Source organism: Protobothrops mucrosquamatus, unplaced genomic scaffold, assembly GCF_001527695.2.
Source record: "Protobothrops mucrosquamatus isolate PMUCROS unplaced genomic scaffold, P.Mucros_1.0 scaffold2013, whole genome shotgun sequence".
Lineage (NCBI taxonomy): Eukaryota > Metazoa > Chordata > Lepidosauria > Squamata > Viperidae > Protobothrops > Protobothrops mucrosquamatus.
In genome coordinates this window covers 86,140-109,919 of record NW_015388125.1, presented here as the reverse complement: position 1 = coordinate 109,919, position 23,780 = coordinate 86,140, and the positions used below count along the sequence as shown (strand labels likewise).

General features: G+C 47.4%; 1 protein-coding gene across 1 annotated transcript in view; it reads right to left on the bottom strand.

Moving 5' to 3' along the window:
- MTOR (mechanistic target of rapamycin kinase) overlaps window positions 1–23,780 on the bottom strand; it is a 67,077-nt gene that overhangs the window by 188 nt on the left and 43,109 nt on the right. The window contains exons 34-54 of the mRNA XM_029285652.1: window positions 22,521–22,636; window positions 21,258–21,375; window positions 19,349–19,555; window positions 19,135–19,235; window positions 18,872–18,968; window positions 17,919–18,017; window positions 17,705–17,827; window positions 15,696–15,878; window positions 14,424–14,558; window positions 13,942–14,116; window positions 12,713–12,848; window positions 10,214–10,361; window positions 9,843–9,965; window positions 8,700–8,782; window positions 8,317–8,389; window positions 7,352–7,426; window positions 4,775–4,910; window positions 4,069–4,134; window positions 3,609–3,689; window positions 2,191–2,271; window positions 1,561–1,666 (exon numbers count right to left, since the gene is read on the bottom strand). Coding sequence (XP_029141485.1) covers window positions 1,561–1,666; window positions 2,191–2,271; window positions 3,609–3,689; window positions 4,069–4,134; window positions 4,775–4,910; window positions 7,352–7,426; window positions 8,317–8,389; window positions 8,700–8,782; window positions 9,843–9,965; window positions 10,214–10,361; window positions 12,713–12,848; window positions 13,942–14,116; window positions 14,424–14,558; window positions 15,696–15,878; window positions 17,705–17,827; window positions 17,919–18,017; window positions 18,872–18,968; window positions 19,135–19,235; window positions 19,349–19,555; window positions 21,258–21,375; window positions 22,521–22,636 — 2,462 coding nt within the window. The remainder of the gene's footprint in view (window positions 1–1,560; window positions 1,667–2,190; window positions 2,272–3,608; window positions 3,690–4,068; window positions 4,135–4,774; window positions 4,911–7,351; window positions 7,427–8,316; window positions 8,390–8,699; window positions 8,783–9,842; window positions 9,966–10,213; window positions 10,362–12,712; window positions 12,849–13,941; window positions 14,117–14,423; window positions 14,559–15,695; window positions 15,879–17,704; window positions 17,828–17,918; window positions 18,018–18,871; window positions 18,969–19,134; window positions 19,236–19,348; window positions 19,556–21,257; window positions 21,376–22,520; window positions 22,637–23,780) is intronic.

The window sequence follows — 23,780 nt, the reverse complement described above, 5'->3', positions numbered from 1 at the left end:
TCATCAAGCAGTGAAACAACTTGGCTGGGAGTTCCTACACAACTGAGACAGCTTTACTTTTGAAGTCCAGCTGAGCTTTCTTTGGGGATTTCTGAGAAAAGTATGGCATGTAGGGAAGGGAAGGGAAGGGAAGGGAAGGGAAGGGAAGGAAGAAAGGAAGGAAGGAAGGAAGGAGATGGGAATGGGAAGGAAGGCAAGAGGAAGGAAGGAAGGAAGGAAGGAAGGAAGGAAGGAAGGAAGGAAGGAAGGAAGGAAGGAGAGGGGAATGGGAAGGAAGGCAAGAGGAAGGAAGGAAGGAAGGAAGGAAGGAAGGAAGGAAGGAAGGAAGGAAGGAGATGGGAATGGGAAGGGAGGAAGGCAACAGGGAGGAATGGGAATGGGAATGGAAAGAGAAAGGAAGGAAGGAAGGAGATGGGAATAGGAAGGAAGGAAGGAAGGATGGGAATGGGAAGCAAGTAAGTAGGTAAAGGAAGGAAGGAGATAGAAAAGGAAGGAAGGAGATAGGAATAGGAAGGAAGGGAGGGAGGAGATGGGAATAGGGAGGGAGGGAAGGAGGGAGGAGATGGGAATAGGAAGGAAGGAAGGGAGGGAGGGAGGAGATGGGAATAGGAAGGAAGAATGGGAAGGGGAAGGAAGGAAAAAAGGAAGGGGAAGGAAGGAAGGAAGGAAGGAAGGAAGGAAGGAAGGAAGGAAGGAAGGAAGGAAAACTATCCCACTGTCAGCTTGGATAGGAGAGATGCAGCCATGACAGAAGGAGGGAAGGAAGGAAGGAAGGAAGGAAGGAAGGAAGGAAGGAAGGAAGGAAGGAAGGAAGGAAGGAAGGAAGATTATACGAGAGGAGAAAAAGAAATGTTAAAATTCCAAGGGTTTTTTGTTGGCACTCAAAAATTCTTTTGGATCTCCAACTGTGAAAAAGAAGTAAAATATCCTCCCTTGTGCAGCTGGTAATGAACCATGTGATTCGCTATGACATGCCAATGACGGAGAGATGGCTTCAACAGGGACGCAGGATCAAGCCTTCTGCAGCAAGGCCGGCTGATCAGAAGCCCTCCTCTCAAACGAGAGGCCGTAATATCTTTTTCATTCGTCGGTGACATTTACGGACCATCTTTCCACCCAGGTCACCAACCTATATTTTACAGATAAACAGGAGTCTGCTGTGGCTCCTGCTGGCGGCTTTTCCGTTACTCTCTGGCTGACACCGTTAAGAGGGGCAGAAAAGTCCTTTGGGAAAGCTCCAGAAAGGCCTTCCTTAAGTTGGGTTCCAATTCTATGTTTCAAGAAATAAATAGGACTCCTGGCTACGACTGCAAACTGACCTCTGCATTTCCGTGCTTGACACACGTGGGAAACTTTAAATTAATTTAGCGAGGCTCTTGGCCCCGACAGGCTCAGCGTAAGGCAAGAAGGCAAAAGGCCAGGTAACTAACTTCAGGTAACAGGGTAACAAGTTAGAAAAGTCTTCTAAGGAGATCCTATGCTATCCAGAACTCGGTTCTCTCAATGGGCAAGCCACGGGTCCTTCCCAAGGCTCACCTGGGAAGCTCCCCACACACTCACCATCCGATGTAGCACTGGCAAAGGTTCTCGTGGGAGGTGGCCTGCTTGATGAGCAGCTCCACCTGGGTGGGCACGTCCAGGGTTTCGTCGTGGGAGAAGTCTCGTCCTTGGCAAGAGGAGAACAAGGGAAGCGTTAAAAGAGCGTGGGCCTTTCTCGGCCAGACAGGCAGTGGGGTTGAATGGAAGCAACAACAAGAACCGGTAGTTAACTATTCCATCAAAGGGGTCTTCCTGTTCGGGATGGGGGATTTTTCAGGCCTTCCAGAACTCGCTCGTTGCCGTCAAGTCTGGGTTGACTCCCTCATTTTCTGTTCCAATCTCACATCATCTAAGTCAGGGGTCCGGGCCGCGGCATGCCAGCAACCGGTCCGCACAAACAAGCAAAGCCCCATCCGCGGGATGCCGGCAGCACACAAAACCACGCACCCTCCGGTCCGCGGAAAAACCTCTCTCCACGGAACCGGTCCCCGGTGCCCCAAAGGGTTGGGGGCCTCTGATCTAAGTGCAACTATTTCTGACTCGTCTGCTCCTCCCCCCCTTTCCACTATCGCCCCCCCCCCCGGATGACAGCGAAAGGTTGCAAATTCTTTGCGACAGGATCTTCTACAAGATGACGCGGGATTTACTTACCTGTGAGTTTATCCCGGACTCTGTTGATAATCTGAATAGCTTTCTTATTTAGGGCTTCTGGTTTCACAAGGCCGTCCCCGACTAGATAAGATAAGATAAGATAAGATAAGATAAGATGAGAAGATAAGATAAGATAAGATAAGATAAGATAAGATAACCTTTATTGTCATTTTTTTATTGTGGGTACGACGTCACAAATCAAAAATGAAATTTAGTTGCCCACTCTCAAAGTGAAATCACATATTAAAAAGAAAAGAAGTGAGCCATGGTTAAATTGGAAGATCCCGAGCAATCCGTCTGCAGTTACCTATTTGCATCGTGGCTAGAATTCTTAAAAGCCAGTTTTCTCGATTCTGATGCAAAGGGGAAATGATCCTATCCGTAACAAGGTTCCTTGGTCCAGTTCTGAAGATCCCAACCTTGTATATTAACAAAGCAAAGAGGAACCAGAGAATTTTCTTTGAAAAATAAGGTTGGGGGGGGAAAGAACCTTGAAGCTTTTGAATTGTAGACCAAAGTGGATCAAGAGGGTTTGGTGATTGTGACTATAACAATATTGTTTTTTTTCCTTTTAACATTAGTTTACTCAAAGGAACTGCAACAGTAAATTGAGGGCAGAATAAGACACTTGTACATGAAAGATACAGTGAGGAACCATGAAACCATGAAACCTCGTGATGGCCCTTAATGCATGTGCTGGTCCAGTATATAGCTAGCTTAGGAAACTGTGTGTAGAGCAAGTAGCATTTTAAGGGTTAAAGTGCTGCCCCTTAAGGGCGGCATTCTGGGAAATGTAGTTTAGTTGTCACATGATTCATATTCTGTCCGTTTACGCAGGTAAAAAGAGAATAATTCTCCTCCATCTTCACAAAGCTTACATGCTGCTGGTTGAACTTAGACAAAGAACTTTTACAGCCTTGGCATGTAACAGGAAGTCCCCGTAATAAAGACACAAGACCCTCCCAGGGGCCAATTCGAACACAGATTTAACCATGTAACAACTAAACTACATTTCCCAGAATGCCACCCTTAAGGGGCAGCATTTTAACCCTTAAAATGCTACTTGCTCTACACACAGTTTCCTAAGCTAGCCATATACCGGACCAGCACAATGCAGATCAACTTGATAAAGTGTGATCATTCATCTTATTCAGGGGTAGTCAACCTTGGCTCTTTTATGACTCGTGGACTTCAACTCCCAGAATTCCTGAGCCAGCACAGCTGGCTCAGGAATTCTGGGAGTTGAAGTCCACGAGTCATAAAAGAGCCAAGGTTGACTACCCCTAATCTTATTATTGTAAGTTGCTTCGTGTCGTACATTTTGAAGCCGAGCGTCGATTTTAAAGGCGTAAAGCTATTTTTTTTAAAAAAAATATCTGGCGTCTTAACCGGAAAAGATAGGGTCTCTCCAAACTTACTGAAGGAATGGATGGACTCAGGCACTGTTGTTCCAGCTTTCTTGTGGGCCGTTTCACCCAGTTCCACGCTGTCCAGCATTTCTTTTAAAAAGGAGGGAAGCGGTTAGATAAAACCGTTAATATTCTGCTCCTGACATTTCTTGTGCTACGTAAGACGGATTCCAGCAGCCAAAGAGACGTAGGCTGCTTGGGAGAAAGAGAGAGAATTTTAAGTGCTAGGTCAGTGTGTTCCAAGATGGTAAAAGAGGGAAGGTATTTAGGGGGAAAGAACGAAATCTGTTCTAGCCACCTGCTCCTCTCCATGTGCCCTCTTTCCCTGCCCCTTCAACAGAGAGGGGAAGGTCAAATGTCAAGGGGTCAAAAGCTTTCCAAAGGGAAAAGAGAGGTACTTGAGTATTGTTCCCATTCAACGGGGAAGCAGCGTAGAGGAAAAACAGAGGACGCTTCGGTCCGTGCTCACCGACTGACTGACAAGCAGAGTACGAATCCGTGCGGGTCCGAGATCGTTTATTACCTTTGGTGTTTGCTGCAAAGAAAGAGAGAGGGTCTTTCCAGGTCCCTCCCACCCCCCACAATAGGAGCACGTAAAAGCAACGTGGCTTATTGTAGGAGCCAACTAGTTCTGTAGGGGCGTTTATATAAACCCTAAGAAGCTTTTGTTTCTTTTATCCAAATTACACAACCTCAACTAAACAACAACCCAGATATCATTATTTTTTTTACGTAAACAGACACTGGAAGAGGAGGGCCCTGTAAGTTCTAGCCAATCAGGTCGCCCCTTTCCCGATTAACAGAAGGCAGAAGCTTTCCTAAGCTATCGCTCCCAGGGGCCGAAGCCCCCACAGCTTGCCTTCGGACGTTGTAGGGGCTTCGTCGCTGGAGATTTTAAAGAAGAGACTGGACAGGCTACAGGGTCTCCTGCTTGAGCAGGGGGCTGGACTAGAAGACCTCCAAGGTCCCTTCCAGCTCTACTCTGGTTGACTGAAGGGAGTTGCAACTCACAAAAGCTTTTTTTTTAAAAAATGGGCGAGTCAGGTCACTTGCAGCCAGACTCTTGATTTTTAGGCTAATCGGTATTTTAGGCTGATTTGGGGGGGGGGTGTTCTGCCTTGGAGAGAGAGGGGGGAGTCCTCCAGGCACAGTCTTTTCGTTTCAGGCCAACGTACTGTCCATCAGCCTCCAGTTGAGCAGGGGATCGTATACGAAGGCTTCCAATACTGCCATGACGCTGTCTTTGTGCTCGCGTAGGACTTCCATCACAGTGTGGCAGGTGATGCGGTAGTTCCCATCCAAGCCAGTGACCTAAGGGGGAGGGAAGGAAAAGGTGGGAAAGTTCAGCAAAGGGGTCTGATCCAAAGACCCTCTGTCACGCCTCCGTCGGAGCCTGAATCTGCAGAGGAAAATGAACTGGAAGGGGACACTATGGAGGCGGAGGGAGAGGTGTCTGTGGCTTCAGAGGATTGTGGGGAAGAGCAGGCCGAGGCAGGCCAGGGCCCTTCAGGATTGGGACAGGAGGAACAGGAGAGGCAGAGTTCAGGCGATGAGCAAGGGCCACCCCCCACCTGATCCTAGAGCACGGAGAGTGGAGAGAAGGAGGGAACAACGCAGGCAGGCTCAACTACTCGGGAGGAGAGCGTCCCGCCCCTCTCCACAAGGCACACCTGGAGACTGAGATTTAAGGAACAAACACTGATTCCTTGGAGTTGTGTGTGTGTTGTTGCTGATCTCTTGTTCTGTGACTGCTGCTTGGAAACCTGGACACTGACCCTTGGACTGGCTGACAACGTTGCTTGGATGTTTAAGGAACTCGGACTGTATTTTGGCTCCCCTACTGAAACCGCTCAGGCGAGCGTGTATTCACACAGACTTGTTAGGTTTACGATGTATGTGTCATTCCTTGTTATCTCCGTGGCCTTGAGTAAATTCCTCTCCTAAATCAGACTGTATGGGAAACTACTGGCACCCAGAGGTGTGTGTGTCTGTCTTCCTTTGTTCGGAGGCTTGCCAGAACCGTGGGAGCATTTGGGGAAAATTTGGAGCAATTAAAGGGCAGTTTGAATGGCCAGCTGACTGCATTGCCTCTGTGCTGTGTCCTGGGTCATCACACCCTCCACGTCGTAGAGGTCAAGGTTAGGAAGGGTTTGTAGGCATCCTGGTGGGCAAAAGGTGTGCAGGACCTGGCTTGATGTAAGTGGAATGTCCCTCTTCTGACTGGTCAAACCTGAGATACCAATCAGGATTTCTGGTCCGTATTTACCAGCAATAATGGTTACGTCCTAGCAACATTTTCCTGGAGGGAGTGTCTGGAATGATGTGACGTGGTGGGGGGAATGTGAACAGCAATGCAACCCCATCCAAACAGGGAAGGATGAAAAAAATGTTTAAAAATATATCAAGCCATTGTTGGAAACGTAAACAAAAACCAGGCACTTATTATTATCTTTGGTGGACGTGCTCTAAAGCCAAAAGATTCCGGTTAAGAATACATACTGTGGTTAGAGAAAATGACGAAAAAACTATATATAGAGCTTAAGCCAGAATTATTTTTGTAGGCATAATTGTAGGAAATTACGAGAAAAGAGTGCGTCTATTTAATTTGACGTATATTAACTGCAGCCAGAATTGTATTCGCTCAATGTTGGGAAAAGGAAGATTTACCAACGGAGGAAGTGTTAATTTAAAAAAAAATAATCTTAAGAGTGTGCAGAAATGGATAGGCTGGCATTGAAAATGAAAGAGAAAGAAGACTCGGTTTATTTTAGAACCTGGGATACTTTTTATCATTGGCTAGAAAAACGAGGTAGAGAGAAAGGAACTTAACCTGTATTAGCAAGCTAAGTATTGAAATCCAGACAATATGTTGGCTGACAAAATATCAAGCACCTGTGATTATAAAAATGGTCTCTAATTATGCTAAAAATGCAAATCCTGGGTAAATCCATACCATAAAATAATCCGAACCCCAGGATAATACTAAAATCAAAACTGTTTAATTAAAAGCTGAGCCTTTCGTCGGTCAACACTACCGACATCATAAGAAGGACTCCCAGCAATCTTGCATCACGCTCTGATGATGTCGGTGGTGTTGACCGACGAAAGGCTCAGCTTTTAATTAAACAGTTTTGTTTTTAGTATTATCCTGGTGTTCGGATTATTTTATGATATATATGCATAGATATATACAGGAAGTTTTTCAGACAGACCGGTCTGATTGATTACACCTTGACATTTTAACTGCTATACTGCAGTTTTACTTTTTACAATATCTTTTGCCTTGCAGCCCCCCAACTAGGGGCGTTAAGCAGGCTCAAGTCGCAACTGCGAAACATTTAAATCCAAATTTCTTTTTCTGACAAAGAGTTAAAGAATTAAATTGGGAGACTAAGATAGCCATTTCGAGCTCGTTCTGCTCTCTTCAGTTAGCCACACCCTTTATGGGATTCGAACCTGGGCAGAAAAAGAAATTTGGATATAGATAGATAGATAGATAAATAGATAGATGAGAGAGAGAGAGAGAGAGAGAGAGAGAGAGAGATAAAAACAGGGGAGGATGGAGCACAGTTGGAACCTCCAGTTCCAAAAATATTTTTTTTAGGATAGGATGGCTTCGGAGATGCCGTGTCAGTTCACGGGGAGCAGCGGCCAAGGAAGGGAAGGATGTGAGATGGAAAGAAGGGAAAAAGGCAAAACAGCCCCAGGTTTAGTTCTAGGGAACGGTCCGAACGTTGCAGGATCTGGCTTACCTCCATGGCGTTGGTCAACATCCGAGTTAGCCTGAACGGGATCTTCTCCGGGAATTTCTCTCTGGTCATTGCCACCTAAAAACCCAGGCAAGGGAAGGCAAAGAAATGAAGAGAGGTTTCCAAAATAGGGAATGGTGAGTGCTGAAAGGTATTCCAGACTGTGGTTCAGGGTTCCTGATGTTTTAAGTTGCCCAAACTGATTCAGGCCCATGATAGTGAGGAGCAAAATGATGCCAGAATGGTTGCTGGAATTGGGTATGTTTAGTTTAGGGGTGACATGATAGCCGTGTTCCAATATCTCAGGGCTTGCCCCAAAGAAGAGGGGGTCAAGCTATTCTCCAAAGCACCAGAAGGCAAGAGAAGAAGCAACGGATGGAAACTAATCAAGGAGAGAAGCAACCTAGAACTAAGGAGGAATCTCCTAACAGTGAGAACAATTAACCAGTGGAACAGCCTGCCTCCAGAAGCGGTGAATGCTCCAACACTGGAAATTTTAAGAAGAGACTGGACAGCCATTTGTCTGAAATGGTATGGGGTTTCCTGCCTGAGCAGGGGGTTGGACTAGAAGACCTCCAAGGCCCCTTCCAATTCTCTCATGCTGTTATTCTGTTCTGCCTAATTTTCTATTCAATGTCTTTCCTGATCTTCATTCCTCTTTGGATTCAGCTCCTGCTTTCCCGCAACAGAAAAACCCTGAAGGACCCATGTTTAAGTTAACATAGATAGATAGATAGATAGATAGATAGATAGATAGATAGATAGATAGATAGATAGATAGATAGATAGATAGATAGATAGATAGATAGAGAGAGAGAGAGAGAGAGAGAGAGAGAGAGAGAGAGATTAGGTCTGTCTGTGTTTCTTGTTGCTTCAGCCTTGAGTGGACATGAAATAAGGACTGATTTTTCTTTGTCTTTATGTTAACTTCCACCGAGTGCTTCATTTTCTAAAAAAGCAAATCTTACCTCAAAGCAATCTCCAAAGTCGATGTGCAGGATTTTGCCACTCAGCCGGTCCAGCATAAGGTTGGAGGGATGCCTGTTTAAAGGAACCACCCTATTTACTGGACAATTTGTGGCAGGAACTCAGAATAGCACATCTTGTAATTAACACCCTACTCCCAAACGATTAAATAAAGCGTAATTCTTCTCCTCGGCTCAGTTCTTCAATTCCCTCGTCTTTCCAAACTTTAGGTCGGTATTTATCTATGGGCACTGCGTACAATTCAGCTAATTGGCTTAGCTTACTGCTATTAATTACGATTTATTAACAGCTGGTGTCTGTGAACAGGGAAGGGATTGTGAACAGCTTTTTTATTCTTTAGGGAAATAAGTTTAGTTTCACTTGCCTGTCCCCGAGACCCAAAATGTAGCCAACCATTGACATCACAGCTAACGAGCGGGTGTAATTTGTTCTTCGGTCAAACCACACCTACAGAGAAAACAGTAAATCAAAAAGTGGGTGATTTATGCCTAATTGGGACTTTCTTTCTTTCTTTCTTTTTCTTTCTTTTCTTCTTTCTTTCTTTCTCTTTTCTTTCCTTCCTTCTTTCTTTCCTTTCTTTTTTCTCTTTCCTTTCCTTTTTCTTTCTTTCTCTCTTTCCTTCCTTCCTTCCTTTTTCTTTCCTTTTTCTTCCTTCCTTTCTTTCTTTCCTCTTTCTTTCTTTCTTTCTTTCCTTTCTTCCTTTCTTTCCTTCCTTCTTTCTTTCTTTCCTTCTTTCTTTTCTTTCCTTCCTTCCTTCCCTTCCCTTTTTTCTTTCCTTCCTTCCTCCCTTTTCTTTCCTTTTCTTTCTCTCTCTTTCCTTCCTTCCTTTCCTTTCTTTTTCTTTCTTTCCTTTTTTTCTTTTTTTCTTTCTTTTCTTCCTTTCTTCTTTCCTTCCTTCCTTTCTTTCCTTCCTTTCTTCCTTCTTTCCTTTATTTCTTTCTTTCCTTCCTCTCTTCTTTCTTTCCTTTCCCTCTTTCCTTCCTTCCTTCCTTTCCTTCCTTTTCTTTCCTTTCTTTCTTTCCTTCCTTCCCTTCCCTTTTCTTTCCTTTTCTTTCTTTCCTTCCTTCCTTCCTTTTCTTTCCTTTCTTTTTCTTTCTTTTCTTTCTTTCTTTCCTTCCTTCCTTCCTTTCCTTTCTTCCTTCTCTTTCTTTTTTTTTTATTTCTTTCCTTCCTTCCTTCCTTCCTTCCTTCCTTCCTTCCTTCCTCCCTTTCTTTCCTTTCCTTTCTCTCTTTCTTTCCTTCCTTCCTTCCTTCCTTCCTTCCTTCCTTTTCTTTCCTTTTTTCTTTCCTTTCCTTCTTTCTTTCTTTCTTTCTTTCTTTCTTTCTTTCTTTCACAAAAAGAATGTGGAACAGCAGCCGTTTCAGCTCTTAACACAGATATTTGAAAACGGGAACCATGGAGTGGAGCGTTTTATCCATGTGACAATTTATCCATGTTCTGCTCTAATCTTGACTGGAAGACAAGAAGGGTTGACAAGAAGGACCAGGAATGGTGCCTTGGTTGTACCTCTGAGCTGGGGCTCTTGAGCCACAGAAGCTTGGCCAGGTCATCCCCAGCTGTATTGTTGACTGCATGTTCAAACACTTCCACCTTTTGCATGAGAGTGAGATGATCGTAATCGGGAGCCATCTAAGAATAATTAGATTAACAACATCCATGAGCCATTAATATTCTTTTCAAGGAAAAGGAAAAAGATTGAACAGGTAGGGAAGAAATGCAGGGACCTTCCTGTTACTACTGAGTGTGTGGCCGCTGCTCCAGAGAGCAAAACAAACCGCGTATGGCTACATCAAGCCGTGTTTCCTTAGCCCGAGATTCAGGGACAGGATCAGAGAGTTGCGAAACTCCTAAAGATGGGGCAGGTGGCAGGAGCTCACCCTCAACATGATGCGGTGTTCAATGTTGAGCAGGATCTTCTTCTTCTCCCGGTAGTCTCGAATGAGCGCGTGCAGAGTGTCGCAGTGAGGCACCCAGCCTATAAGCCCGGAGTTGGTGGAAAGAGGGATCACCGCATAGCGCTGGATGCTGGAGGAGAAGAAAGGAGAAAAGGCTGGACTTTGTGCTCACAGACAAATGGGATTAAAAACGAGGGTCACAGACAGGTGGAGGCTGAACGACATGCTCTCGTAAGGACTTCACACAATCTGTTGGCTTAGCTCAGGGGTGGGCAACCTGGGCTCTTTTATGACCGGTGGACTTCAACTCCCAGAATCCCTGAGCCAGCATGGCTCAGCTTGGAAACCTCTCCCTTTCCCCTCAGCATGGCTGGCTCAGGAATTCTGGGAGTTGAAGTCCACGAGTCATAAAAGAGCCAAGGTTGCCTATCTCTGGCCTAGGCCTAGGCCGCTTTATGACTCGTGGACTTCAACTCCCAGAATTCCTGAGCCAGCATAGCTCAGCTTGGAAACCTCTCCCTTTCCCCTCAGCATGGCTGGCTCAGGAATTCTGGGAGTTGAAGTCCACGAGTCATAAAAGAGCCAAGGTTGCCTATCCCTGGCCTAGTCTGTGCAGCCATTAGGTCTACAATAAGGCCCATTTAGAGCAGGGGTCTTCAAACTAGGCCAGGGGTAGGCAAACTAGGCCAGGGGTAGGCAACCTTGGCTCTTTTATGACTCATGGACTTCAACTCCCAGAATTCCTGAGCCAGCATGGCTCAACTTGGAAACCTCTCCCTTTCCCCTCAGCGTGGCTGGCTCAGGAATTCTGGGAGTTGAAGTCCACGAGTCATAAAAGAGCCAAGGTTGCCTACCCCTGAGTTACTAGGAAGATGAGGGGACTTCAACTCCCAGAATCCCTCTGCCAGCATGCCCCCTATGTCAGGAATAGGCAACCTTGGCTCTTTTATGACTCGTGGACTTCAACTCCCAGAATTCCTGAGCCAGCATGGGGGAACTATGGCCCCCTCATGACTTGTGGACTTCAACTCCCAGAATTCCTGAGCCAGCATGGGGGAACTATGGCCCCCTCATGACTTGTGGACTTCAACTCCCAGAATTCCTGAGCCAGCATGGGGGAACTATGGCCCCCTCATGACTCGTACACTTCAACTCCCAGAATTCCTGAGCCAACGTGGGGGAACTATGGCCCCCTCATGACTTGTGGACTTCAACTCCCAGAATTCCTGAGCCAGCCTGGGTCAGCTTGGAAACCTCTCCCTTTCCCCTCAGCATGGCTGGCTCAGGAATTCTGGGAGTTGAAGTTCACCAGTCATAAAAGAGCCAAGGTTGCCTATCCCTGGCTTAGCTGAAGCAGCCTGTAATCATGGCCAATTGAGCATCACACAAGGCCCCTGCTGGCTTTGGCACCTCCATGCTACTTCCTCCCTTCCTTAAAAAAACGGGATTACAAAACTATCGGCAGCATTCAAAACATTCTTAAAGACTTGTCCAATCCCGGACATTCTTTTTTTGAACTATTACCGTCTAGCAGGATAATAAAAACAAAAGACAAATACATTGAAAAATAGTTTTTATCCCAGAGCTGTAACCGTATTAAATATTACTGTATAGTGCAACACTGAAGTGCAATGTTAGGGGCAGAGCAACGGTGAATAGAATGTGAAGGATGCGTGTATATGATGTAAGTTTTTACTTGTGGTTTTTTACTTGTGTGTAGTGTGCACTGTGGACAGCACTTAATTTCGCTGTGAGATACAGAATGACCATAAACGTATTCTATTCTATTCTATTCTATTCTATTCTATTCTATTCTATCTTATCCTATCCTATCCTATCCTATCCTATATTTCTTATTCCATTCTATTCTATTCTATTCTCTCTTCTCTCTTCTCCTCTCTTCTCTATTCTATTCTCTATTTCTTATTCTATTCTATTCTGTTCTCTATTCTATTCTCTATTTCTTATTCTATTCTATTCTATTCTATTCTATTCTCTGTTCTCTATTCTATTATATATTTCTTTATTTCTTTATTCTATTCTATTCTATATTCTCTTATATTCCATTCCATTCTATTCTGCATTCTATTCTATTCTATTCTATTCTATTCTAGTCTAGTCTAGTCTAGTCTAGTCTAGTCTATATTCTCTTATATTCCATTCCATTCCATTCCATTCCATTCCATATTCTATTCTATTCTATTCTATTCTATTCTATTCTATTCTATTCTATTCTATTCTATTCTATTCTATTCTATTCTATTCTACTCTACTCTACTCTACTCTATTTTCTATTCAAGAAGGCGTCTAGTAAAGTTACGGCAACTCCACCAAAGGTCTCTCCTCTCCCTTACAACACCACTAGAGCTTCCTCCAAAGTGATGCCTTTCTAATTTCTCCCTTTTGTGCCAAGGGAGATCACGCTACCCATCTTTTCTAACAAGCCACTTATGCTGGCTGGGATGAAGGCAGAGGAGGCACCTGAGGTTTTTACGGAGAGATGTGGGGTCGTTGGCGAGAAGCGTGTTCACGAGGCCGAAGAGCTGCATCACTCGCTCATCCTGGCGAAGGTCCTCGTGCCCTTTCAGAAGAAACACGAACTCGTGCCCGTTGCTCCCTGTGGAAGGGGAAAAAGATCTGTTCAGGTGTGTGAAACTGTGTGAAGCCAAGAAAGGGCTTGTATCTGGGGAAAATTAGAAGATGTAGTTATTACGTTGTTTTGATTAAAGTTCCTACAGTCGAATAATAAGCACGCACACCGCCCTTGCTAAGCTGAGAAGGAACAGGGCAAAATACACCAGAGCAGAACAGAATTCTGTAGGCCAAACATTTGCTGATCTTTCCCAAGCTTCTTCAACTGTCACTAGACCCATCAATTTGACACTTCTGCTTTCTTAGCCTGGAAGCATTTTATTACTGGACTCCTTAAAGCAGTGATGGCGAACCTTTTAGAGACCGAGTGCCCAAACCGCAACCCAAAACCCACTTATTTATCGCAAAGTGCCAGGGGCCCATCAGCATTGTGGTGCCCTCAGGGGGGCACACAAAAACCAGGGGTGCAAAAACAGCCACCGCCACGCCGCGAGGTGCAGATACAAGGCGCTGCACCAAGCAAGAATGGGGCAGGGTTAGTGAGTATCACGCAGGCACTACCCCTGCCTCATTTGCAGCGTGTGCATACTTGCGGCCCCGTACATGCACGCGCACACGTAAAATACTTCCCGCTCCCTTTTCTTCCAGTCTGCCAATGGTTGGTGACAATGGTAGGTGACCTCTGCTCTACCACCTCTATTCGAGCTTGCTAGTCGGCCGCTTCGCCTCCTTTGTGCTGGGCGGGGCTCCTGCTCCGGGCGGTGGTGGCGGCCTGATGGACCTGCTGCTGGCGGCGGTGGTGCGTGTGCCAACAGAGAGGGCTCTGAGTGCCACCTCTGGCACGCGTGCCATAGGTTCGCCACCATTGCCTTAAAGGATCTGGCTCATGAAGTGGACAGCCACAAGAAATCGATTTTGTTCGGCATCCTGAGAGGTACACGGATGGGGATGTGGCTGACCAAGGAATCACGGCACCGGCTCGCTCTCCCGATGCGGTGTCTTTTTTAACTGGACGCCGTTCCGCAAGAGAGAACCGGCAATTGACACATCTGGAACCCAAGGGAAGTCGGAGACCTCAGAGGAAACCCAAGGTGTCTTTGCTCGTCAATTTTTCTCACCCATTAAGGTCAACTTCCTCGGCCTCTGCTTGGAGGTGATCACTTGCAGGGAGGGCGCGATGGACTGAATGCGGATGATCTGCTGATTCGGGTCGTACGTTCCCGGGACGGCCAGCTCCAAATCGCGGCACATCAGGAGTTTGGGAGAAACGTACTGAAGTTCCAAGGAAGTCAGCTGTTGGCAAGACGGGAGGAGCAGCTTAGGACGGGTTCCAAAAGGTTGGGAAAAAAAATACTAACGGAGCTAACAATCCTCATGGCTGGACTTCACAGAGAGCTCGCTGACTGGCACGTAACCAGGATATCCTGTAATAAAATGGAAGTCCCTCCCAGTGGCCATTCCTAACACAGATATGACCAGGTAACATAAACTACATTACCCAGAAGGCTATCCCTTAAGGGAACAGTCCTTAATTCCTAAGCTAGCTATATACTCTGACCAGCACAGGGAGTAAGGATTCTCTCCCCCCCCCCCCACAGACCTGAGGCAGCTGCTTGGAGATGCGGCGGAAGACGTGGTAGTACAGATCCCAAGCCTGGGTGAGATCCTTGACGTTTCCCGACTTCATATATTTACGGCACCACTCCTGGGCCTCCATCAGATCTCTGCCGTAAGCCTGCGGGAAAAGAAAGAGTTGCTGTGGGCTGACGGGCACGTCAAAGGCGGATCTGGAAATTCCTTCCCCCCCCCCCAGAAAAGCAATTTAAAATAGCAATGATTGGGGCTTCTGTCTTTCCCCGATCCTCAACTAAAGCTAGCAATTTATTGCTCGTGGCTTTGGGCTGATCGCTGGATGACCCTGGACATGGCATCTCGTAATTCATTATGCCGGAGGTTGCAAGAGCCGTGGTGGTGCATGGTTAGAATTCAGCATTTGCAGGCAGTTCGATCCTGACCGACTCAAAGTTGACTCAGCCTCCCGTCAGGATGGTAAAAGGAGGACCCAGATTGTTGGGGGAAGAAGGGGGGGCAATAGGCTGACATTGTAAACCACTCAGAGAGGGCTGTAAAGCACTGTGAAGTGGTATATAAGTCTGAGTGCTATTGCTATTGCTATTGTTCTTCCCTTCCTTCCTTCCTTCCTTCCTTCCTTCCTTCCTTCCATTCACCACCCACCCACCCACCCACCCATGGTATGCAATGGTAAAACTGCAGCATTGAAGACTGACTTTGCCCACAGCCAGGAGTTCGATCGTGACTGGCTCAAAGCTGACTCAGCCTTCCATCCTTCTGAGATTGGTAAAATGAGGATCTAGATTGTTGGAGGGGTGGGGGCAATAGGCTGACTTTGTAAATCACTCAGAGACGGCTGTAAAGCACTGTGAAGTGGTATATAAGTCTGAGTGCTATTGCTATTGTTCTTCCCTTCCTTCCTTCCTTCCTTCCTTCCTTTCTTGCATCCATCCATCCATCCATCCATCCATCCATCCATCCATCCATGGTATGCAATGGTTAAAATGCAGCATTGCAGGCTGACTCTGCCCACAGTCTGGTGTTCGATCCTGACCGGCTCAAAGTTGACTCAGCCTTCCATCCTTCCGAGGTCGGTAAAATGAGGACCCAGATTATTGGGAGGGAGGGCACTAGGCTGACTTTGTAAACCGCTCAGAGAGGGCTGTAAAGCACTGCAGAGCGGTATATAAGTCTACGTGCCCTTCCACTCCAAATTATTGGGATTTCTTTTTCCCTGCGCGCAGCCTGGAAGGTGATTTTGTTTCTCCCGGACAGGCCGGCCCCTCTTTTGGGTTGGTACCTGATTGAAGGAGGTCTCCTTGAGGGTCTGAGGCCCCCGCTCCATCATGGCGTGCAGCGGCTCCAGCACCTCGAACATCCCCTTCACGTTCCTCTCCCCGAAATAGAGGCGGGACGCTTCCTCCAGCCCTTCATGCCACATCTCATGCCACAGGATGGCCACGCGGATCAGCTCTTCGCTCACCTGGTTGCAGAGAAGAGGGAGGCCCCCCCGGGAGAGGTTAATAGGCAAAGGGGAGGGAGGGGTGGGTGCTGGCATTCAACAGCAGGGGAGGTCGAGGGTTCGTAGACCCAGGCAATATTCAATCAATATAGCAAGCTTTCTGTCTTGAGTTTGTATAGAAGCAGCTTCAGCCACAGCATCAGAGCGCTAACCCAGACTGACTGCTAGAGGAAGCCACACCATGGGCCTCAGTAGGTGCACAAAAAGCTTCTTACACAATTCCAGCATCTGTAACAGAGGGGATCCCTTCTTATAGATCGGTGGCCATATTTACAGATCCAATCTAAACATAGCAAGGACATGGAAAAGTACGGAATAAACCAGACCCCCACAGCAATTGGATAAAAATTTTAACAGGTAAGGAAGGAAAATTTCTCACAAAAACCTATACATATTTATTAGAGGTAGATTTGGAGGAAGAAATCGTGAAAGGGCCAATGATCGCGTGGGCACGAAATGCAGGCCGAAATATAAAACTGGAAGAATGGGAAAGATTATGGAACAGAAATTGTAAACTGACATGGTCAACTGCCTATAGGGAAAATCAATATAAAATGTTCTATAGATGGCATTTAACACCGTCGAGATTGGCTAAAATGTACAAAAATATGAATCTGGAATGCTGGAAATGCAGAAATAAGGAGGGAACATTCTATCGTATGTGGTGGCTGTGCCCTAAAGCAAAGATCTATTGGGAATAGATAAGGAACTGGATACAGGAGATAACAAAGGTGAAAATTGAACTCAAACCCGAACTATTTCTTTTGGGTATAAAGTTTAAAGATGGAAAAATAACTCCAATACATCATTGTACATATATTAACAGCAACCCGCCTAGTATATGCCCAGTGTTGGAAAGGTGAAAACATACGTACAAATGATGTGATTATATATAAAATACTAGAATGCGTGGAAATGAACAAACGTACGCTAGAACTAAAAGACAAGGAGGCAACAGAATTCTACGAGATATGGAACAAATGTTATGATTGGCTAGAACAGAGGAACAAAAAGATATGATTACTAATGTAAATAATTGTAAATAATATATATGAGATGTATAACACAGTACTGTTAAGGAAAAAAATGTATTTTTATTTTTGTTGTATAGTGAAAAAGGAATAAATAAATTAAAAAAAACAAAACAGAAGGGATCCCCGCGGGGCCTTTAGCAAGCTCTTGTTCCCATTTCTTGTTTTAGCCACAGCAGAGGGCGTGCATGGAGCGAAGGGGGCTTCAACAGATGGGCAGTTTCCCCAAATTTGCAATGAGAGTCTCATTCTCTACCCGAGCTTGCTTTAAGTGGAATTAAGTAGTTATAGTCCTGAGGAAGGGCAACAGCTTGGAAGAGATTACCCAAATAAGGATTATAAACGTTAATAAGCCAGAACAGAACCATATGTGCCACGAAGGCAGAGACTGGTGGGGAAACAGAAAAGATTTTTTTTTTTTTAATATAAAACTTTAAAAGAAATCCACTCTTTCGGAGCTCCGATCAGATTCTTTCAAACGGTGCATACACGCGGGCAGAAACAAGAAAAAAATAAGCCTCAGTGCTTGTAAAAACTGAATAAAATAATAAAAGGGGAAGAGCAGTTCTACAGAGGCAAAGCTGGTCGTTGGGACCGAACGGGGAAGCTAAAGTCCGTTGAAATGATATAAATCTAGGAAAACCAGGGTGAGAATATGAAAGAAGGAACAGGCTCGTTTCCTGCGGTTTTTGCCTGTGGTGAAAGGATGGCGGGGAGATGCAGAGAGGAGCATGCACATATGTATAGGTTACCCACCATCACGGCTTGCTGGACGAGGGTGTTGCTGTGTTCACACATGTTTTTCAAGATCTTGTTAGCAGCATTGTGTCGGGCTGTCGTCGTTGACTTGGAAGCAACCGTCAGAGGATAGATCAGGGCCTACAGGAGGAGTCAGAAAGGAACAATCCATCAAAACCTGGTTAGTTTGGAGTCTGAAAGGCCTGTGTGTCTGAACGTAGGGTTATCTCACCTGGGGATGGTACCTTCCAATGTCGGTGAGCAGCTGGTAAATAAGTCGTCCCACTAAAGGCCGAGGTGTGTCGATTCTGGCGATAAGCTGTGGGATCACCTGATTTTCAGGGAGGGGGGGAACAAGAGAAGGAGAGAGGAGAGAGATAAGCAGGCAGCTGCCACTCAACACATTTCTACTATCCCCTGCAGCAGGCAGAGCTTCCCATTTCAAAATCCAGAGCTCCATGTCAGAAGCCAGGTTGTTAGCTGGAGAACGGGCCCTGCCAAAGAAATGGCCACACTACACAAGAAGGAGGAAGAATATTTTGCTGATATCACATCGCTGCATCCAGTTTGGGTCACCACGATGTGAAAAAGATGCTGAGACTCTAGAAAGAGTGCAGAGAAGAGCAACAAAGAGGATCAGGGGACTGGAGGCTAAAACATAATAAGGAACAGCTGCTGGAATTGGGTCTGTCTAGTTTCATGAAGAGAAGGACGAGGGGGGACAGGATAGCAGCCTTCCAGTCTCTCGGGGGCTGCCGCAAAGAAGAGGGAGTCAAGCTATTTTCCAAAGTGCCTGAAGGCAGGACAAGAAGCAACGGATGGAAACTCATCAAGGAGAGAAGCAACCTGGAACTAAGGAGAAACTTCCTGACAGTTAGAACAATTAACCAATGGAACAACCTGCCTCCAGAAGTTGTGAATGCTCCAACACTGGAAGTTTTTAAGAGACTGGACAGCCATTTGTAATGGTATGGGGTTTCCTGCCTGAGCAGGGGGTTGGACTAGATGACCCCCAAGATCCCTTCCAACTTTATTATTGTTGTTGTTGTTGTTGTTGTTACATGTCAGCAGATGCCCATGTAGAAGTGGGCAGGCTGGCTGGGGAATTCTGGGAGTTGCCCAGATTGAGAAACGCTCCCGGAAGAGTTAAGATAAGGCAGTTGGTACTTCAAAGCAGCCCCTTACCTGGAGCCAGGTGTCGATCTGGATGGCCTTGACCCCTTCCACCAAGGCTTCATTGACCTCTGGCCAGTGGCCGTAGTCAAACCACAGTGTAAGAACCCTGGAGAAAAGCAAACCCATCCCATTAGCTCTGTTTTCTTCTCTAGGGAAGGCAACGCAAAGGGGAGGCACGACTTTGCCCCTGGGCTTGCCCTCCCGCCCCCAAATCTGACGATTCAAATCAAATCAAATCAAATCAAATCAAATCAAATCAAATCAAAAGGCACCTGAGAGTATCCTGCAGATTGTTTCCCCGAGACAAAGAGATGGATCGGAAGAAGCCTTGGACTGCCGGCACAGTGTACATCAGGAGCGTTTTGGACAAATCCTGTCGGGAAAAAGAGAAGGAGGGATGAGTCTTTTTCTCTCTCCCCCCCCAAATAAGGGGGAGTCGAGGATTTCTTGCAGGGGGAGGCTCTGCCCCCCTGGGACCAGCCTGACCTCCGCGGCCTTCTTCTGCACAGGAGAAGGGGCCGGGCTGTTCTCCGCGCTCTCGGCCTCGCTTTCGCTGTTGCTGCCTTCCGTGTTGGCGCTGGTGACGCTGGTCCCGCTGGCGTGGCGCAGCTTCTTCTTCTCGTCCCGGGCCTGGTTCTGGAGCTTGTAGTGCAGCACCGCCTCGAAGTTCATCACGGCCCAGGCGTGCCAGGCCTGGAAGAGAAGAGGCCCCACTTGGCACGGTCTGGCGCTCCCCGGTGGGCAGCGCCAGTTCGGCCCTCCAGCCGTTGCTTCGCCTTTTAGGTTTCAAAAAGCCTCCGTTTCCCCCCCCCCCGGAAGCAAAACTTAATGGACTGTATCCTCCTTTCCCCAATTTTCCAGGGAACAACCTTGCAAAGTAGACTCGGTGTCTTTTCCTCTGATGGCTGGGACTCTCTCTCCTCTTGGTCTGTTGACCTCTTTCGAGGGCGATGACGCAATCTGGTTTTTCCTAACCAATCCCCCCTCCTTTCCCCCCCTTTGCTTTTCTGTCAAACCTACAGTTGTTCCCTTTAAACCTTAACTACGCAGGCCACACAAGTTTCCCTGAATGTTGTGTGCTGCTGAGTCAGGGTCCAATCTGGGTCGGTCGCCGGGACCAGGAGTTTTTGCCTTCCGAGCTTTTGGACTTGTGCTGGAGCCCATCATCCTCGGGGGGGGGGGGCTTCTGTGTAGCTCATAAGGCTAAATCTCTGGTCCTGGTTGACCGACCCAGATTGGAACCGGCCATGTTATCCCGGGACACACATATATCCGCCTTCATTCGTGGGCTAGAGAGAAGTCCCCTGAAGATGGGAGGTTCAGACAGGAAGGCGCCCGTGCAGAGAGTGGTGAGGACGGCAGAAAAGATCATTGGCAGCTCCCTCCCTCCCATCCAGGACATGGCTTGTGCAGGGTCCGCAAGATTGTCTGGGACACTACACATCCTCTTCATGACCTGTTTTCCTTGCTACCTCCTGGGAGGGGGCTTCGTGGTATCCGTAGCAGAACATCCAGAGTCAGCCATAGTTTCATTCCATACAGCGTTAACCTTGTGAACTCTCAAGCTTCCTCCTTCTGTTATGTATTCAAGATGGACAGTATTTAATATTTATTTGCTACGTATATGTAGGGGTGTGGGTCTATACCAGGGTAGGCAACCTTGGCTCTTTTATGACTCGTGGACTTCAACTCCCAGAATTCCTGAGCCAGCATGGCTCAGCTTGGAAACCTCTCCCTTTCCCCTCAGCATGGCTGGCTCAGGAATTCTGGGAGTCAAAGTCCACAAGTCATGAAGGGGGCCATAGTTCCCCCATACTGGCTCAGGAATTCTGGGAGTTGAAGTCCACGAGTCATAAAAGAGCCAAGGTTGCCTACCCCTGGTCTATACATATGTTGGACATAGTATGTTTTAGGTGTGTGTCACGTACGTGTTTCACTTTGAGAGCGGGCAACTAAATTTCATTTTTTGATGTGTGCCGTTGGGCCCACGATTAAAAAAAAATGACAATAAAGGTTCTCTTATCTATCTTATCTTATCTGAAAGCTCGGAAGGCAAGACCTCTGGTTCCGGCAACTGGACAGAACGGAACCGGCAACCTTATCCTGGGACAGGCCTTCACAGCTTAGCCAATTGGTAGTCATCCAAAGCCAATTCTAGCTGCACCGTTAGCGATGCAAATGAAAATGGGAACGTTGTTTCCTCAACATTTCAGAACCTCAAGGCTGGTCAGCCCTTGACTTGGCTTCCTTTAGCACCTCCGTTGCTTTCCCAAGTTTCAGACCAAGGTGAGTCCTCCTGGGTGAGAAAACCTGGTTCCTGGCTTGACGCGTGCTGACAAGGCACCGAAGCGGCCGCGGGGCCTGCCTGCCCTCCTCTCTCTCTCTCTCGACTTACTTTGTACCAGTTGCGGTCGTGCTCCGTAGAGGCGCTGTAGTACTGCAGGACTTTGGGAATGGTGCTCTCGTTGATGCCTTGCAGGTTCAGCTGCCACTCTCCCAGCTTCAGGAAACACCTGAGAACAGGACAACAAAATCTGGGTTAGCAACATGATGATGATGATGATGGAGGAGGAAGAGGAGAAGGAGAAGGAGAGAGGGGGGGAGGAGAATATCCAAAGTCAAATCCAACTCTTGGCGATTCTATGGGCCAAGTCTCTCCACTTCTTCTAATTGTGCACTATTTATTTATTTTTTTCCTATGCTGTACCTGGGGTCAGCTTTGTGTCCAGGCACCATCTTCTTTGAAGGCCTGGTTTCCTTTTACCGCTAACTCTTCCAAACCTAATTGCTTTCTCCAGTGTGAAATGACAGGGCCCAATAGGTGAGAGGCAGGTTCGTGATTTTTGCCTTCCAGTGACGTGTCCGGCGTTAGGCGCCTCCAGTACTTGCTTGTTAGCCACCTTTGTTGTTCAAGGAGCCAACGTGACATCTTGGTTAATAGTTTCACTGTCGGGAGCTAACTGGCCCCAATCCTGGCTCTGGATCCTGGAGGATCAGCCAGAAAGAGGCCACTGTCCACCTCTGGGGGTATAACTGCATCAAGGGAACTCGCAAAAGCATAAATGTCTCCTTAGGGAGTCTTAAGTGCCTTTTGAGCTACTGATCCCGTTTCCAGAGAGGGCCTTGGTGCAAATTCAAATTTGAAGACCCCCTATCTAATGCAGGGGTCTTCAAACTTGGCCCTTTGATGACTTGTGGACTTCAACTCCCAGAATTCCTCAGCCAGGCTGAGCCAGTTGAAGTCCACAAGTCATCAAAGGGCCAGGTTTGAAGACCCCTGATCTAAAGAGATAATATTTACTTCCTTCTTGCAACCATCTTATTCTGGTTTATTGGAACCAGATATGGGTACCTGTACACAAAGGATATGAGTAGATGAATTTTTAATCATGTAGAAGTCAGAAATAAGAAGCTTCCCCTTAGGGCAGGCCTCCCCAGCCCCTGGTCCATGGACCAGCAGGGGTTCCCAGCATGCCACAAAAACAATCCATGCAAACAAGCGAACTCCCATCCGTGAGATGCAGGCGGCATGAGAAACCATGCCCTGTCCGGTCCACGGAAAAAGCTCTCTCCACGGAACCGGTCCCTGGTGCCCAAAAGGTTGGGAGGCCACTGCCTTAGGGGTGCCGTTTCTGGGTTTAGCAAGGCAGTCGCTCACCGGGCCATGAGCTTGTGGAGTTCCTGTCGGTGCTGCTGGTCTTCGGTGGCGATGGCATGCTGGGCTTGCTGCTGCATCATCTGGACGAAATGCTGCATGTGCTGGAAGGCTTCGATCTGCAAGATAGGAGGCGGCCCCGAGGGGTGGCCATGCATTACCCCTGGGTCACTGAGGACTAGGAGACTGCCCGGCTCCTTCTCAGGCACCATGTAGGGCTTCCTCTCCTCTGCTTGGAAAAGCCACTGGCATTCTGAGCTCGCCCTTGACTTACAGAAGTTCGCTTAGGGGCCATTTGAAGTGGCGACAGTACTGGAAAAAGTGAGTTACGACCGGTTTTTTTCACACTTTTATGACCATGGCAGCCATCCCCATGCGATCAAACGTTGGGCTCTTGGACAACAGACTCACATTTACGACAGCCGTAAGTGTCCCCGGGGTCGTGTGATCCCCTTTTGCGACCTTCCGACAATCAAAGCCAATGGGGATGCCAGATATAATTTCACAACCGTGTTACTAGCTCAGGGGTGTCAAACTCAATGTCATTGAGGGCTGCATCAGCATTGCGGTTGCCCTGGGGGGTGTGGCCTACTGGGTGGGTGTGGATGGAGTAGGTGTGGCCTACTGGGTGGGCGTGGCCAGCTCTACATCGTTCGCGTCAAGGGGGCCTGTGGGGGCCTGGGCAGGAGTGGGGCAGATCTGAGGGTCTCTGGCAGAAGGGGGGGGGACCGGGGCAAGCGCCAAGGCATGGTCCATTTCTTCATTCCTCACAAAGGGGGACCCCTCCCCAACATGCACCCAGGGGGCGGGGCCAACGCGGCAGGGGCTGGTTCCTCGCTGTTTCTAGACAGCCTTGTGGAGCTAAGACTGAATGCCTTTCAGCATAGATGGCCACCACAACATTGTACCTTGGCTCCCAGCTGGCCTGGGCCAGGGCCAAGGCAGAGGGGGCCGTTCCCTCACTGTTTCCAGGATGGCTTCGTGGGCCACATGAAACCACATCGCGGGTTGCATCCAGCCCCCGGGCCTCGTGTTTGACATGTCTGTACTAGCTTAACAAACGTGGCCTGGATGACGGAGAATCTCCATAGACATTGAGCCATGCCCTTTGGGAGGAACACCCTTCGGATTGTGCGGGAGGGTGAACAGATTTCCAGAAAATATGGCAGACTCCAGGAACCATTCTGCGCTTCGGTTGGAGATGCAGACAACACAGACTCATCTCCAACAGCCTGTGCCTGTCTTCAGCAGTGATGGGACCCA